Below are 17689 nucleotides of genomic sequence, written 5' to 3'. Positions count from 1 at the left end.
TGAAAGTGCTTGCAAGTATATAAGAAGGAGGGGTTAGTTTAGACTTAGAGAGGTCAGACGGAGAATCAAGAAAGGCTTCCAGGTTAAAGCGTCATAAAAGCTGAGCCCCGAAAGATGATGGACAAAGTGAGAATAAATGTTTTCTGGGCTGAAAGAACTGAGAAGTAAAGGCACTGAGGCATAAAAGTGTTTTTACTTGGCAAAATATATTTGTGACATTTAATAGAATTTGATTTTCTTTTCTTTTCAGGGATATGAACCCTTGTTTATTCACAAGATCAAACACAAACATTTCCTGGCTAAGAACTATTTTTCACAAATTCCAGTGCTGGCTTCATTTTTACTTGGTGATGGTGAAGTAGATGAGATCAGAAAGAAACATCAATCAGAACCAACATCTAAGATTATAGATATCCACAGGCCTAGTCCTTAAAAGATCCAGGACTATTTGTTTGATGATCAGCATTTTTGTCCACTGCTAATAGAGTAATACAGAGGTCACACAGTACGGTAGTAGAATTTTATCTTTTATTGATTTTAATTGTTCTTCATAGTGTCATAAGTTGTATGAAGAGAAAACATCCCTATACAAATGCTTTATCGTTAGTGTTAAATTTAAATATAATTGTGTTACTGAAATTAATATTTTAAAGAGAACATTTTATTTTTAGATTAAAATTTTTAAAAATTTCAACTACATTATATTATACTTAAAATCAACAGACAAACAAAAGCTAGGCTTAATTTTCAACTCAAAAAATTTATTTTAGAAAAAATTGTAGTTACAGGAGAATAGTCAGTATACGGATGAGAGGAAACATTATAGAATACTCTTTCATGAAAATCTTTACATATAGGATAAAAGATGCTATGTTTTAATATAGGGATTTGAATCTTCACATTTTATCTTCTACTTTCATCTTCCATTCTTCTCAAAATTTCAATGAAAAAACAAACTATAAACAAACAAAAAAGTTCATTCCATACTGGAAAACAGGGTGAACAGTGGAACTATATTTTATTCTATGGTAGAAAAACTCCCTGTGGGGCAATGATGAAACTCTGTAAGAACAATAAAAATGGTCAAGTAAACTATAACAATTCCTTTCCCTAATAAACCAAAGGAATAACCTTGACCACATGCATGTCAGGGACGTACAATGATGAACAACGGTATATGAGTCAATCTTAACAGGAAATACGTTCAAAATAGGATAATTCAAGGAGAGTTTATTTACAAAGGGACTTCTTATAAAGCGTGAGCAGTGTGTAGGGAAACTAAGGGAATAGTGTAGGAATGTAGGGTCACTATCAGATAAGCTGTGTCTACCCTAATCTCAAGTGGATCCGGGGAGGGAACGGTCTGGGAACCCAGAAAGAGAGTGTAAAGGAGATAACTGAGATCAGTGAGCAACTCTCAGGGCCCTAGGTGATCTCATGAGCTAGAGAAATAAATATCAGACCTCATACTTCTCTCTTCCTCCAGTCTCTTGCTTGGGTTTCCCATTGGAAGAACCCGAAAGGAAAGCAGAAAAAGTAGAAGTCTGTGGACATAATTCGTATAGCTTCAGGGCAAAGATCAGAGGAGACAAGTGGGAGAGTGCATTTGGCTGGCTAAAGAGAAGACATCCAGCTAGAGAGAAGAATTAAAAGTGAAAGTGAAGAGCTATAATTCAAGTAGCAATATTTCATACACACACAACATATACATTTGTATATATTATACTTATATATAAGTATATATGTGCGTATGTGTATATTATATATAGAGAGAGAGAGAATTCTCTTAATTTCAATCAGTAATTAATGAGGCTGTTCTCTCAAGTTTAGTGATCAAGGAGTCAAGGAGTCCACTGGAATGGAAATAACCAGGTTTTCACAAGACAGTTCAGGAGAAACCCCCAGGTCAGAGTAGGAAGAGCAGAGGAGGCAGCAGGAAGGGCTGGGGCAGCAGGCAGCGAGGGGGCAATAGATAGGGGCAAGTAGAGGACTTTGAGAGTTCCTCTATTGCCCTAGGAGTAAAGCACTTGCTTATAGTAATGGAAGACTTGTGGAGTACAACTGGTGGGGGGCAGAGCGAGGGCAGGCAACCAGAGCTATTGAATCATACATGAAAAGGGGCAGCACCTTAATTTAGGGCTGGGAAAATAACCACAAAGAGCAAAAAAAAAAAAAAAAAGGCTCAACAACAGAGAGACTTTGCTTAATAAGGTCAACTCTTCTGGGAAACTCTTTTCCATCCCATTGGAACTACAGCTCTCATTTTACACAGGTCTCCAAAAATCCACAGCAGAAGGGGCTAGAGATGGTGTCAGGCTAGAGAGCAGCCAGCAGGGAAAAAGTCCAGTTGCTGCCTACTAGAATCCTGGCACTAGGGTACTGGGCAGCAACCAGTTAAGAAGTTAAACTCCCCTGCCGTAGAAGGACCTGCTTTTCTCTAGTTTATGACCTGATGAGCACACCTCCCCTGGCCCACTAACAAATGAAACTGTAGAAGGTGTTTCCTTCTTTCTCCTTTAGGACTATATTATATGGATAGAGGCCTAAACAGTAGAACAGAACAAAGTTTTATATCCCAATATTGCAAAAACAAGCTGAAAAAAGATGGTCACTGTATACGTAAAGATTCAAAAATCAAAAAAGGGATCCTTTTGAAGAATGAGAACAAATATTCATTTAACAGATCTCAACTATATTAAGGACATTTGATAGCATTTTTCATCTTTTGGAAAAAAAATACTGGGAAAAATTGCTATTACATAGATCATTACAATAAATAAATAAATACAACAAAATAAACAATTGCTGAATTAGAATAAACAACACACTTGGCAATGAAGAGCAGATTTGGTACTTGAAAGCTAAAGCTAATACAGGGATTGGGTGATTAGCTCAAGACAGTCCTCTAGAGATTTCCCTGGCAGTCCAGTCAGTGGTTAAGACTCTGCATTCCCAATGCAGGGGGCATGAGTTTGATCCCTGGTCGAGGAACTAAGATCCTGCATGCCACACGGTGCGGTCAAAAAAAAAAGATAGTCCCCTTGAATTCAGAGGAAAAGTCAAAGAAATGAGGAAGATGAGCAAAAATGATAAGTCTAACAGCTTTGCTTTGTCTACACTAGAAATAACATAAGCCTAAAATGGAGTAGAGAAGGAGAAACAATTAGCAAAGGGAGATTTAAAGCTAATTTCCCTAAGCTAAAAAGGCATATATCCATAGCTGTATAAAGGATCTACCAAGTACTGGGAAAATTAATATAGAGATACACATAGACACAACCTCATGACATTGCTGGATTTCAGAAATATTGGACAAATTCTATAAGCATTCAAGTTGAAGAGGAAAAGCCACAAGGAAAAAAGTCAATAACAACAGCATAGATTTCTCTTCTGCAACACTAAGTGCCAGAAGGTGAAGGAGGAACACTTCTGTTGAAGACTTTTGAATTCTGAGGGTGAAAAAATGACCTAAGAATTTTACTTTCAGGCAAATTTTTTTTGGTGAAGACAACAGGAAGACATTGTTAGGCAGGAAGCATGTCATCAGTCTATGTGTACTCATTCTGTCCTCCAGCTGACCTCGAAACTATGGAGGTAGGGTCTGGGCATGATACTGTATATGAGAAATGGCAGTGAGCACTGCAACTTCAATCCTTTCTAAATGATCATCATTTGTATGGTTATGAAAATAAATTTTCAAATAAAAATCTATACTGCAAAAAACAAAAATATGAATCAACAACAAAAAAATACCCTGAGTATTGTCACTAAATGTCTGCTGTAGGAGGGTTCAGAGGGATAAAAGTGTTCCAAATCTTTTCAAGGGGAGATGAGTAAATGGATATATAGGTAGGAAAGTTGGTATTCAAATATTTAGTTAAAAAATTTAAAGCAACTGCTAGCAGAATGAAAATGGAATTATAAACTCCACATTTCTAGAGAGAAAAAGGGAACAGCGACAAACTTGAGAACTATTGTGAAATAAAGGGGTTTTGTTTGTTTTTTTAGGTTAATAGGAAGTATATATAAGAGAAAAACAAGATTAAAAATATCACAGTGCATAAATTTGAATGGGTTAAAATTCTAGTAAAGGATAGTTATTCTGTTTGTTTTTTTTTTACGGTACGCGGGCCTCTCACTGTTGTGGCCTCTCCCGCTGCTTCGGATGCGCAGGCTCAGCGGCCATGGCTCACGGGCCCAGCCGCTCTGTGGCACGTGGGATCCTCCCGGACCGGGACACGAACCCGCGTCCCCTGCATCGGCAGGCGGACTCTCAACCACTGTGCCACCAGGGAAGCCCAAGGATAGTTATTCTTATATGGTATCAAAGGAGTGAACTACAAGCTGTGTACCAGATATGTACCCCCAATAAAATGACATTTAAAGATATATAGTAAAACTATATCAGTCATATACAAATAGACAACAAAATAATTGGTGGCAATATTAATATCGAGGATGAAATCAAGAAGAAAAAGAGCAAAAGAAGTTACTTTATTTTGATAAATTATTATTCACAATATAAATGGAGAATTAATCTCTACATTGGGTATGCAAGTAGGCTTAAAACAAAAAGTCAGTTGGGAAACAATTCTCCATAGGTTTTTAACATTTCGGCACGTCTTTTGAGCAGAGGTACTTAGTTCTCCTTTTTTCAAGGATGTTTGTAAAGCAAGCAGTCTTAGAAGATATAGTGTTCACTGTTCCCTGTAAAAGATTCATAGTCTCTAAGCCCAGCATTCCCAGTCTATGAAGCAGCTCACAGTGTGCATGTGTCATCTGGACTTTGTGTCACCCTAAGGGATTTAGGGCAAAATGCTGATCTTCTGGCTGCTGCTGTTTCTGTGAAAAATAAATTGTGCTTTATCTCTGACCCAGGAGTCTCATGTCTTTTACTATCATTTATGAACTTGTGGCACCAAACTTGTTACCTTGCAATTAGGACAGCATTTCAGATACTTCACAGTTCTTGATACAGATAACCTTAGAAATGGAAAACAAAAAAAAGGGAAATGAGTCAAGAGGTACAAAATGCTGTTTCTCTTCTCTTTCCAGGAACACTGGGTGATTGATTGCAATTCTCCATCCTCTTGAAGTGAGGCAGGATTATGTAGCATGCTTTGTCCAATGTAACGCAATTAAAATGATCTTGTGTCACTTTTGAGCATTAAAGGAATGAAAGATTCTGATTCTACTAACTAGATATTCTTCTTCTAATAAATAGAAAAAGAATGAATGCTCCCCAATTCATGAGGCTAGCATATCCTTGATATCAAAATTTGACAAGGATAGTACAAGAAAGAAAATGATAGGCCAATTTCACTATGAATATAGATGCAAAAATCCTAAACAAAATATTAGCAAATAAGGGGGATAGCTCAGTGGTAGAGCATTTGACTGCAAACCAAATCCAAAAAGTGTAATAAAAGATAAAAGCATATGGTTTTTCCCGGATATTCTTCATGTGCTTCTTCAGTTCTACCTTCCCCCCTTCTCTTCTCATCTTTGTGCCCTTGGAGGCTGATATTTATGCAGTGCATCAATGAGTGCACAATATTCCTCAGGTGGGTTTGGTCAATAGGAAGCATCAGCAGGAAATTTGAGGTCTGAGAGAAAGAGGTTGAGATATTTATTACCCTGGCTTCTCCCATCTGCCTTTTGGTCTGTTGTTGTCAAGTGACTGCTTTTATCTGCCTAAGACCACAGCTGTGGTTGGACGGTCATCCCTCCTACTCTTCAACTCTCTTTGAGTTCTGGGGCTCATTCCTTCTCTTTACTTCTTCAGCTTATGGGTGATAATGGCTTTCTTTTGTAGCTGGGTTAAGGTGCTTCACTTTTTCTTTTTGATTTCCTTAAACAATGTCATCTCCTTTGTAAACAGTCCTTTTACTAAATACTTCTCAAATTAGCCAGTTTGAATCTGCCAACAGGTTCTGCTGGACCATGAACAAAGCAGTAATTGGTACCAAGAGTGGTCCCAGTAAATGGACTTTAAGATGTAATCCTAGGCTCGGGCTGCTTACATGTTTGAAGAGCATGTGGGTACCCTCCATATAGGAAATGGGACACTGGTAATATGCAGTGTGTGGTAGCATCATGATTACTCAAAACTTCGCCAGTGGAGGCATGGAACGGGGTGCAGGATGGCCGATAAGCTTAGGGAGATGAAATGCAATTAGTCAGTTTGATGACAAAGATTGTGGCATAAAATGGGTATTCTTACACTAGAGGGAGTCCATAAAGAAATGGATATATTGAAAGCCTTAAATGTCCAATACAGACCCAGACAGAAATTCAGAAAGCCCTTAAGTCAGCTCTAAAGAAATTATCTCCTGCATATACAGGGAATACGTGGCTAAGGATTAAGTCTGAAGCCTGATTGTAATGTGTGTAGTGTTGTCTTGTCAATTAGATGTGCACCCAGGTTAGATCTCATGCTTAGGTAAGGATACTGGTGAGGAAGAACAATGTATGGTCTGGTATGAGTTAGCCTATATACTGAAAGAGTTTCAGGAGTGTGTCAATTTTTACTTAGATTCAGGGGAGTATATATAAGAATTTATTGTAAGGATGTTAGACTAAAAAGGGTAAAACAAAAGATTATATCAAGCCAAATTGATGTTCTTGCCTAGAATTCAAGATTTAATGTGTTGGCTTGAGGCCCTGAGAATTGCTATATGTGTTAACTGGAGCCTAAACTCAAAAGTGACCTATATCAGTGAGCTTGAAATGCCAGGACTCCCCCTGGAAAATATTAGGAAGATGGGTTGTTGGAGTGGATCTGTTATGTGCAACTTTCTCAGATGCCTCTTAAAGGTGTCTATACTCCACAAGAGGGTCTTCACCAAGACATTAAAAAATGCGATCGTAAGTGGATTATGATCCTTGAAAAACTCTGTGGTGACTGTTCCCTGTAAGCTGGAGATGACAGTGGTGGCTGCAGTGGAATTTGACAGGCTGGTTTAATGGGAATAATGCAATCCCCAGTGCTAGAAGTGAGGCTGAAACTTAAGCATCAGAAAAAAGTGGGCAGTTATAATAAGAACCCTAGGGGCAGAGTGGTTTGTTCCTGCAGGGATTTATAACAATGGTTAATTGATGATCAGATCCATGGGCATGAAATGGACTGCTGTATTAGTTTTTTAGAGGCTGTAACAAATAACCACAGATTGCATGGTTTAAAACAACAGGGATCTCTTCTCCCACAGTTCTGGAGGCCAGAAGTCTAAAATCAAGGTTCAGCGGAGCCTCATTCCCTCGGCATGTCCTATGGGAGAATTCCTCATTGCTCTTCTAGCTTCTGCTGGCTCCAGGCATTCTTCGGCTGCTTTGGCTGCATCACTCCAATTTCTGCCTCTGTGGTCACTGGGCCTCCTCCTCTATGTGTGTCTGTGTCTTTTCTTCTGTCTCTATGTCGACACTCATCATTGGGTTAAGGGCCTACCTGGGTAATCCAGGATGATTTCATCTAGAGATCCTTCATGCAATCACATCTGGAAATATTCTTTGTTCACATAAGGTCACATGTACCAGGTCCATGTACTGGGACATGGATATATCTTTTTAGGAGCCACCTTTCAATCCACTATAGCAGTATGGTTCTATATGAGCAGAAAAATTCCAGTTCCGAAGGTCAGAAAAATAATTAAAGTATGGTAGTGAGGAATCTTGGTCTTTTACCAGAGTTCTCAAACTTAAGCTATTTCACAGATGTTAAAATATAGAGGCATATTAAACATTTTAAGAGTTTATTTGAGTACAATCTCTTTGAATTGGGCCGTGTCAAACCTTAAGTGGTTAGGGGCGTTCTGCCAAAAGGAACCAGGGGAAAGATTTATATTGAGAAAGTGTGGAAACAAAGAACAGAAATTATTATTTTAACATCTTTATTGGAGTATAATTGCTTTACAATGGTGTGTTAGTTTCTGCTTTATAACAAAGTGAATCAGCTATACATATACATATATCCCCATATCTCCTCCCTCATGCGTCTCCCTCCCACCCTCCCTGTCCCACCCCTCTAGGTGGTCACAAAGCACCGAGGTGATCTCCCTGTGCTATGCGGCTGCTTCCCACTAGCTATCTATTTTACATTTGGTAGTGTATATGTGTCCATGCCACTCTCTCACTTTGTCCTAGCTTACCCTGGCCCCCTCTCCGTGTCCTCAAGTCCATTCTCTACGTCTGCGCTTTATTCCGGTCCTGCCCCTAGGTTCTTCAGGACCAGTTTTTAAAATTATTTTTTTAGGTTCCATATATATGTGTTAGCATACGGTATTTGTTTTTCTCCTTCTGACTTACTTTACCCTGTATGACAATCTCTAGGTCCATCCACCTCACTACAAATAACTCAATTTCGTTTCTTTTTATGGCTGAGTAATATTCCATTGTATATATGTGCCACATCTTCTTTATCCATTCATCCGATGATGGGCACTTAGGTTGTTTCCATCTCCGGGCTATTGTAAATAGAGCTGCAAGGAACATTTTGGTACATGACTCTTTTTGGATTTTGGTTTTCTCAGGGTATATGCCCAGTAGTGGGATTGCTGGGTCATATGGTAGTTCTATTTGTAGTTTTTTAAGGAACCTCCATACTGTTCTCCATAGTGGCTGAACCAATTCACATTCCCACCAACAGTGCAAGAGGGTTCCCTTTTCTCCACACCCTCTCCAGCATTTACTGTTTGTAGATTTTTTGACGATGGCCATTCTGACCGGTGTGACGTGATACCTCATTGTAGTTTTGATTTGCATTTCTCTAATGATTAGTGATGTTGAGCATCTTTTCATGTGTTTGTTGGCAATCTGTATATCTTCTTTGGAGAAATGTCTATTTAGGTCTTCTGCCCATTTTTGGATTGGGTTGTTTGTTTTTTTGATATTGAGCTACATGAGCTGCTTGTAAATTTTGGAGATTATTCCTTTGTCAGTTGCTTCCTTTGCAAATATTTTCTCCCATTCTGAGGGTTGTCTTTTTGTCTTGTTTATGGTTTCCTTTGCTGTGAAAAAGATTTTAAGTTTCATTAGGTCCCATTTCTTTATTTTTGTCTTTATTTCCATTTCTGTAGGAGGTCAAAAAGGATCTTGCTGTGATTTATGTCATGGAGTGTTCTTCCTATGTTTTCCTCTGAGAGTTTTATAGTGTCTGGCCTTACATTTAGGTCTTTAATCCATTTTGAGTTTATTTCTGTGTATGGTGTTAGGGAGTGTTCTAATTTCATTCTTTTACATGTAGCTGTCCAGTTTTCCCAGCACCACTTATTGAAGAGGCTGTCTTTTCTCCATTGTATATTCTTGCCTCCTTTATCAAAGATAAGGTGACCATATGTACATGGGTTTATCTCTGGGCTTTCTATCCTGTTCCATTGATCTATATTTCTGTTTTTGTGCCAGTACCATACTGTCTTGATTACTGTAGCTTTGTAGTATAGTCTGAAGTCAGTGAGCCTGATTCCTCCAACTCCGTTTTTCTTTCTGAAGATTGCTTTGGCTATTCGGGGTCTTTTGTGTTTCCATACAAATTATGCAATTTTTTGTTCTAGTTCTGTGAAAAATGCCATTGGTAGTTTGATAGGGATTGAATTGAATCTGTAGATTGCTTTGGGTAGTATAGTCATTTTCACGATGTTGATTCCTCCAATCCGAGAACATGGTATATCTCTCCATCTGTTTATATCATCTTTAATTTCTGTCATCAGTGTCTTGTAGTTTTCTGTATACAGGTCTTTTGTCTCCTTAGGTAGGTTTATTCCTAGGTATTTTATTCTTTTTGTTGCAATGGTAAATGAGAGTGTTTCCTTCTCTTTCAGATTCTTCATCATTAGTGTATAGGAATGCAAGAGATTTCTGTGCATTACTTTTGTATCCTGCTACTTTACCAAATTCATTGATTAGCTCTAGAAGTTTTCTGGTAGCATCTTTAGGATTCTCTATGTATAGTATCATGTCATCTGCAAACAGTGAGAGTTTTACTTCTTTTCCAATTGGAGAACAGAAATTATTTGATTGGCTATAACTTAAAGCCTAGTTGGGTCTTTGTGATTGGTTGTCCTTAGCATTTTGATTTCATAACCCTGAGACATTTACAGGCTTAGATTTTTGGTTTCCTTATGTACGCTGCTGCCATGGCATTAGAGCTCCCTCAGTCTAATGGCTTTCTTGTTTAATTAATTTAACACAGACCCACAGACTCTTTATGTGGGGAGAGACTGGCTCTCTTTAAAGAATGACTCTTCCACAAACGTGTGTTTACTGTGTATGTTCCTCCAAGCCTTCTCCAGTGGGACCTATCTCATTGACAGTGCGCAGGAGGAAACAAATACCCAGACCTTCTAAGTGCTCTTAGATACTGGCTCTGAGATGACTCTGATCTCCAGAGATTCAAAACATCAGTGTGGCTTACTGGGAGTCTGTGACGGCTAGGCAGTAAGCTGGTTCCTGCCCCAAATCAATTCAGCAATGAGTGCCTGGCAACCACAGAACCATCCTGTGCTCATTTCCCCAAGGTTAGAATATAAAGTGGAAATGCATGTGCTTAGTAACTAGCAGGATTCTCCCATATGTTTCCTCATTTGTGCAGTGAGGATTATTATAATAGAAAGGGCCAAGTGAAAGTCCCTGAAACTGTCCTCCAGATCTCTCCTTTCCCCCAGAAAAAGTAAACCAAAACCAATACTGCATCGATGGGGGAATTGATGCCACCAAATACTTGGAAGGTTAGGATTCCTACCACAGTCCCATTTAATTATGCTTTGGGCTGGTGCAAATCCTATCCAGATCTTAAAGAAAAGCTGTGGATTATCATAAAGATAATCAGATGATGGGGCTTCCCTGGTGACGCAGTGGTTGAGAATCCCCCTCAGTCCAGGGGACACGGGTTTGATCCCTAGTCTGGGAAGATCCCACATGCCAAGGAGCAACTAAGCCTGTGTGCCACAACTACTGAGCCTGTGCTCTAGAGCCCGTGAGCCACAACTACTGAGCCTGCATGCGGCAACTACTGAAGCCCGCGCGCCTAGAGCCTGTGCTCCGCGATGAGAAGCCATCGCAATGAGAAGCCCACACACTGCAATGAAGAGTAGCCCCCACTCACCGCAACTAGAGAAGGCCCGTGTGCGGCAGCAAAGTCCCAACACAGCCAAAAATAAATAAATTTAAAAAAAAAAGATAATCAGATGATGATGCCAATTGCAGCTCTGGTTACAGATGTGACATCTGTGGTATCATGTATTATATTACCTTCAATCAAGGAACTTGCTTTACAGAGGCAGAAGTGAGACAATAGGTCATGCTCACAGAATTCACCAATCTTACCATGTCTCTATTACCCAGAAATACCTGACTTGATAAAACTCTGGCATGGCCTACTAAAGGGTCAGTTAGGGCACCATCTGGGTGACAACACCCTGAGAAGTTGGAGCGCTGTCCTACAGGATACAGCACATGCTTTAAATCCTTGGCCAATAAGTGGTGTCTCCCTCACAGCCAGAATGCATAGACTGGGAAACAATGGGTAGAGCTGGTTAATGGATGCTGCTGTCTTATCTTAAGAATGCACAGGACTAGGAACAAAAGGATAAGGCTGAGTGTGTCCTGTTTCACTATTATACTACATAACCTATGCACATCCTTTCAACCTTGGACTCAATGAGTGTGTAGACTTCTATGCACAGGGAGGAATCTCTCCAGGGAACACAGTAATATTCGTAGTAATATTCACAGTGAATTGGATTTTGAGACTCACAAAGCAATTCTTTAGAGAGCCCAAATGGTTAAGTTAGTGTGTCGTTCTAAGTGAACTGGTCATAATTTTTCCTTTCCACAGGTTGAGAGCTACCAATACCTGGTTGAGAAGAAACATTTTCCACATTTTTTTGGATATAAGATTATTTTATTCTTGTTAGGTCTCACAATAAGACTCCCTTGCCACTCCAACTTATACTCCAGGTAGTGTGCTATGGTACCCTTATAGATGCAATACACCATGTTGCTTTATAGGAATAATGTGTCATTCCATAACAGGCATTATGAAATTTCATTTTGGACTTTAAAAACTATCACACAGTATATTTCATAGAATCATAATATATTTTTAAAAGAAAGACTTTCTGAGGGAGAACCAAAAAAGTTTAGTCAAAAATAAAGTACTGGATGCTCTTGGCTTGAGAAAAATGTGTATCACGTTGGAGTATGTAGTCTGTAGATATCCATTATATTCGGTTAATTGAAAGTGTTGTTGAATTCAACTATGTCCTTACTGATTTTCTGCCTATTGGATCTATTTCTAATAGAGGGATGTTGAAGTCTCCAACTATAAAAGTGGATTCATCTATTTCTCCTTGCAGTTCTATCAGTTTTTGCCTCATGCAGTTTGAGGCTCTGTTGTTAGGTGCATAACACATTAAGGATTGTTATGTCCTCTTGGAGCATTGACCCCTTTATCATTATGTAATGCCACTCTTTATCCCTGGTAACTTTCCTTGTTCTGATATCTGCTTGATTTAAAATTAATATAGCTACTCATGTTTTCTTTTGATTAGTATTAGCATAGAATATCTCCTTCCAATCATTTACTTTTAATCTGTATAAAAATTGTCTTTATATTTAAAGTGAGTTTTATGTAGGCAACATATAGGTGCGTATTGTTTTATGATACACTTTGATAATCTCTGTTGTAATTGGTGCATTTAAACCAGTGACTTTCAAAGTGATTGTTGATATAGTTGTAGTAATATCTCTCATATTTGTTACCCATGTTCTTTGTTTCTACTCTTTTCTTCCATTCTTTTTCTGTCGTTTTTGGTTTTAACTGAGTATTTTATGTGAATCTATTGTCTCTCCTCTCTTTATTATATTTACTAATTTTCTCATGGTCTCATGAGTTATGCCTTTTTTTTTTTAAGTGTTACTTAATGGTTACCCTAGAGTTTGCAACATACCTTTACAACTAATCTGAGTCCACTTTCAAATACCACTATACCACTTCCTAGGTAGTACCAGTACCTTATAACAACAAAACAATCCTGATTCCTCCCTCCCATCCCTTGTATCATTGCTGTCATTTGTTTCACTTATATATAAGTATACATGAGTGTATATATAGTCGAATACATTTTTGCTATGATTTTGAATGAATTTATCTTTTAGATTAATTAAGAATAAGAAAAACATAAGTTTTCATTTTATCTGCACTTATTACAGTGTTTTTGATCTCTAGCATTTCTTTTTGGTTCTCTCTTAGGATTTCCATCTCTCTGCTTACATTGCCCATCTGTTCATGCATCCTTGCCTACTTTATCCATTAGAACCCTTAGCATATTAATCATAGCTGTTTTAAGTTTCTGGTCTGATAATTCCAATATCTCTGCCATATCTGGATCTGGCTTTGATGCTTGCTCTGTTTCTTCAAACTGTGTTGTTTGTCTTTTAGTATATATTGTAATTTTTTTTTTTAATAATGGGTCATTAACTGGGTAAAAGGAACTGCTGTAATATAGGACTTTAGTAGTGGTGGTAAGATGTAGGGGGAGGGGAAGGGTTCTGTAGTCCTGTGAGTGTCAGTCTTTTAGTGAGTCTGGATTGTGAACTTCACATGTACTTCTTGGTTTTTGTTTTCATTTTTCTTTCCCACTTAGTGGGACAGGATGGGCTAGAGTGAGCTGGAGTTGGGGATTTCCCTTCTCCCGGGTCCATTAGGCACTGATAAAGTCCCAGTAGGTTTGTCTCTGGTTAAATAGTTTCTCCTGAGGGCAGAGCTTGTTCAAAAGAACTGAATAATCTGGCATATTTTGAAATGATTAATTTCCCCATTCCCCCTAAGCATGAGGGGATTTTTCTCTAATCTTCACTGTGAGAATCTTAGAGAGCTCCAGGAAATAAAACTTACAAAATGTGGAGATCTCTGATGCCTGGATTCCCCTGGATTTTTCTCTCTCTCAGACTTGTCCACACTGAGCCTCTAGCAATTCATCAATTACAGTTCAGGGTCCCTACCCTGGCACTGGTTCCCATGGAGGTTTCTGCTCCAATAGGTTGTGATTCTCTGTATTTGCCTGTCTTTCTCTCCAATATTGGGGGTAGAGGTTCGTCCTGTGACCTCACTTCTCTTACAGATCTAAGAAGAGTTGTTGCTTTTTCAGTTTGTTTAGCTTTTTACTTGTTAGGGCGAAGTGGTGACTTCTAAGCTTTTACTTGCTGGATTGGGAACTAGAAGTCCCCTGGATGCTCTTGACTTGGAGAGAACTCTGATAATCCTTTTACCAACTTAAATTTAATGCACTGCAGATTTTAAAGAACATTTCTTACAGTAAACAAAATCTAATACACATAAAAATAGATTAAAATGTTATCAATGAATGTTAAAAAACATATACCTATACTGAATTTTCAACCTTAATGATTCAGGAGGAAATATTTCCATTAAGTTCCCATAAATGTGCATATTTATGTAATCAGGAAAGGAAAGTACATACTAAACTATGAATCTTTCAAATATGAACAGTTTGTGATAATGACCGAGAGTCAGAGTCTGCTTTTCATAGGATCTTGTGGACAGCTGTTGCAAGATGTTTGTGAAATGTAAACTGAATTTTAATTTCTTCTCTCCCATACACAATGCAGAATTGAATTATAATCTTAACAAATACATGCGAAGAGTGATTGTTCTCAGATTCTAGAGAGTTGACATTTTTACATCGTGTCGAAACTGAAATTAAGAGTGTATCAAAACAGAATTCAGCAATGTTTAATCATTGCTGATTCAAGTGACTTGACGTGAAGACGAATATAGGGGATGCACGCACAAATCGATTTGAACAGAGTATAAAGTTTTATATAAGTCAGAAGTCTGTGTTTTTTCTGACTCCAACAGAATGATACACTGAAGTTTGGTGTTTTACATCAGTATGGGATTTGTGAATTGACTTAGGTACAAGAACAAGTAATTGAAAGAAGGAAATTCTGTTATTCTTTCCTAATAGCTCTTGAAATTGTTATCATCTGTACTTATAAGCCTATCCCTCTTTGATAAAATGCATGTTCACATGCCGGATATTCCTCCTGGTTTTCTTTTCCACCTTCACTCCCCTGCTTCTGCTTATTCCAATCCTATGTATTTTGCAAGGTCAGCCCAACTGTACCTCATTCAGTCATTTACTCATTTATTCAACACATACTTCTTGAGTTTAATATGGACTAGTTATTATGCCTTGGGGCCATATGTCAGGTAAAATACTATTCCTGCCCTCAAGGAACCCATGTAGACAGACAGACAAATAATTGCAGTCTTTCTGTGTCTCCTCATCTGTAAAGTGAAGTTGGCATTATTTCAGCTGCAGGATTGTTAAAAATTAAAGTGTGTACATAAAATATATGGGACACAGGAAGTGTTAAATGTTTAATGAAGGATTAGTGTTTCTTTGCTTTAAGTGTTTTATAAACCAGTATAATCTTTCTTTTATTATTTCATATGCAGTATGTTGATAGAAGACACACAGAATTAGGTTTACCCTTCAATGACCGGTCATCTTCTTGGTGCCCTACGTGGTTATTCACGTACTGTGGGGATTCATCCAAAGCCGTTGTATCCTAATTTGGTCCAAGTGTGATCCCTTATTCCCACTGTTTCCTTTTAATGTACATGAAAACGATTCGAAAGAGACAGAACTCTACTTTCTGGAGGTGAAGGTTTCAGGTGTATAAAGTGTGAACAGCTACTGCTGATACCTTGCTGCTATGAATTTTACAAGCGTTCAAGAAATTATTATGAACTTTCCGGGGCACTTCCTCAGAAAAATACTTCCCCAACTTCACAAGAGCTTTATCTGCAGATGGATTGCTGTCTCTCTCCTCCCACTCAGCTTGGCTTCCTGCTAATGCTTGTGTTTGGCAGCTTCCAATGGTCTTCCTAACCTGCATTTATCTTTCCCAAATTAGAGGCAGCTGGGCAATTTTAGGAAGACAACTCACTAATTCTCTCTTTTCTAATTTGTAAAGCCAGTAATTCTCTCAAGCTTCAGGAGGCTTTGAAACAAAGAACTGTATGTGGTCTTAAACTTTTTAGGCTTTATTAGTTTACAAATACTCTCTAACAATGTGAAAGTTTTAAAAATATCAATTATTAGGATAAAAAATTATATATTGTGATAGCTCTATTCTCCTTACCTGTTTTTAAATCGATATGAATAAAACCAGCTGGAGTTGGTTTCCCAGTGTGAGTAAGAAACTAATTTCTACTATGCACAGCAAGTAGCCAGGAAAAGACCCTTGAGTTGAAAAAAATTTTTAAGTTGCTTTCTAATAAAGAATAAAAAATTCTTATTTGCTAAACAAAATCTCCAGCTGTTTTATATTAACAATATATTTTTGTAATTGTTTTCTTTGGACAAAATTCCAGTGATATTAACTATTTTTAGCACAAATGTAGTCTGCTATTTTTTTTCCAGCTTTTTAATTATGGTATTATTTGACCTAGCTCATCGTGATCTGCCTTTTAAACCATCTTTTCCCTGTGAATAGCTCTTAAGGATAAACTTTATTGTGTAAGCCAAAATGCCACATACTGTTCAGTCTCCCTCCATGAGTTATGGAAATGTGGAGAAGGAAAGTGGCCGTAGGTATTTGACACATCATAACAATGCTTTGTTTTAAAAACATCAATACAGAATGCTATGAATAAAATGCTATGAATAAGAACTAGCAAAAATAGTCGAGTTATTCTTTTAATAAAAACTATATTTTATAAGACATAAATCTGGCAATGTCTGACTCATAAAAAGGATGCCAAATCCCCCAATATACCTATAATTATTTACAGTTTTTATTTGCAGTGACTGAAGTGTACATAAGGAATTAATTTTTTATTGCATCATTTTATTGTTGAGGTAAAATTTGTAAATAGCGAAATGTGTAGATCCTAAATGTATAATTCAATGGATTTCAAAAAATGTATACACCTGTATAACCAACATGACAATCAAGTTATAAGTCATTTACATTACCTTAGAAGGTACTTTTGTGACCCATTATAGTCAGTTCCTACCCACCATAGATAATCACAAGTCTGATTTCAATGATCAAACATTAGCATTGCCAGTTCTTGAGTTTTATAAAGGACTCTTGTGCTTAGCTTCTTTTGCTCAATATAACATTTTCAAGATTCACTGATGTTGTTGGATGTCTCAGCAGTTTGTTGATATTTACTGTTGAGTGATATTTTATTTGGATTGTTTCCAGTTTTTTTGACTATTATAAATAAGCTCCTATAAACTTTCTTTTATCAAGCCTTTTAACAGACATGCTTTTATTGCTATTGAGTAAATATCTAGAACTGAAATTGTTGGGTTGTAGGCTAGGTATATCTCTGACTTTAGCAGAAAATGCTAAACTGTTTTCCAGAATTGGTTGTATTATTTTATACCCCCACCCCCCAACAGCGTACAAGAATTTTCTTTGCTCTGCATCCTCACCAGCAGTTGGTGGTGTAGGCCTTTTTGTCATTTCGGTGGATATAAGTGGCATCTCATTGTAATTTTAATTTGTACTTTCCTGATGACTAATGATGTTGAGCAGTTATCATGTTCATATTGATCATTCTTATGCATTCTGTTGGAATGTTTTTTCAAGTGTTTTGCCCATTCTTTAATTGGATTGTTTTTCTTATTATTTAGGTGTAAATGTTTTTTATAAA

At 37.6% G+C, this 17689-nt stretch overlaps 1 protein-coding gene and 1 long non-coding RNA gene across 3 annotated transcripts in view; one reads left to right on the top strand and one right to left on the bottom strand.

Annotated features, from left to right (window-relative positions):
* The window catches only part of IQUB (IQ motif and ubiquitin domain containing), a 125799-nt gene that overhangs the window by 62045 nt on the left and 46065 nt on the right, over window positions 1–17689 (top strand). The window contains exon 13 of one of the 2 annotated variants that reach the window (XM_019924662.3): window positions 251–4735. The exons of the other annotated variant lie outside the window; for it this stretch is intronic. Coding sequence (XP_019780221.2) covers window positions 251–433 — 183 coding nt within the window. The 3' untranslated portion in view covers window positions 434–4735. Of the gene's footprint in view, window positions 1–250; window positions 4736–17689 lie in introns of those variants that run through there. 2 annotated transcript variants of the gene reach the window in all.
* The window catches only part of LOC141279567 (uncharacterized), a 60184-nt gene continuing 47210 nt past the window's right edge, over window positions 4716–17689 (bottom strand). The window contains exons 2-3 of the long non-coding RNA XR_012334055.1: window positions 4932–4983; window positions 4716–4842 (exon numbers count right to left, since the gene is read on the bottom strand). This is a non-coding gene — a long non-coding RNA (uncharacterized lncRNA). The remainder of the gene's footprint in view (window positions 4843–4931; window positions 4984–17689) is intronic.

Source organism: Tursiops truncatus, chromosome 9 (genome assembly GCF_011762595.2).
Source record: "Tursiops truncatus isolate mTurTru1 chromosome 9, mTurTru1.mat.Y, whole genome shotgun sequence".
Classification (NCBI taxonomy): domain Eukaryota; kingdom Metazoa; phylum Chordata; class Mammalia; order Artiodactyla; family Delphinidae; genus Tursiops; species Tursiops truncatus.
The sequence above is the reverse complement of the archived record's forward strand: the minus strand, read 5'-3'. Positions and strand labels throughout refer to the sequence as shown.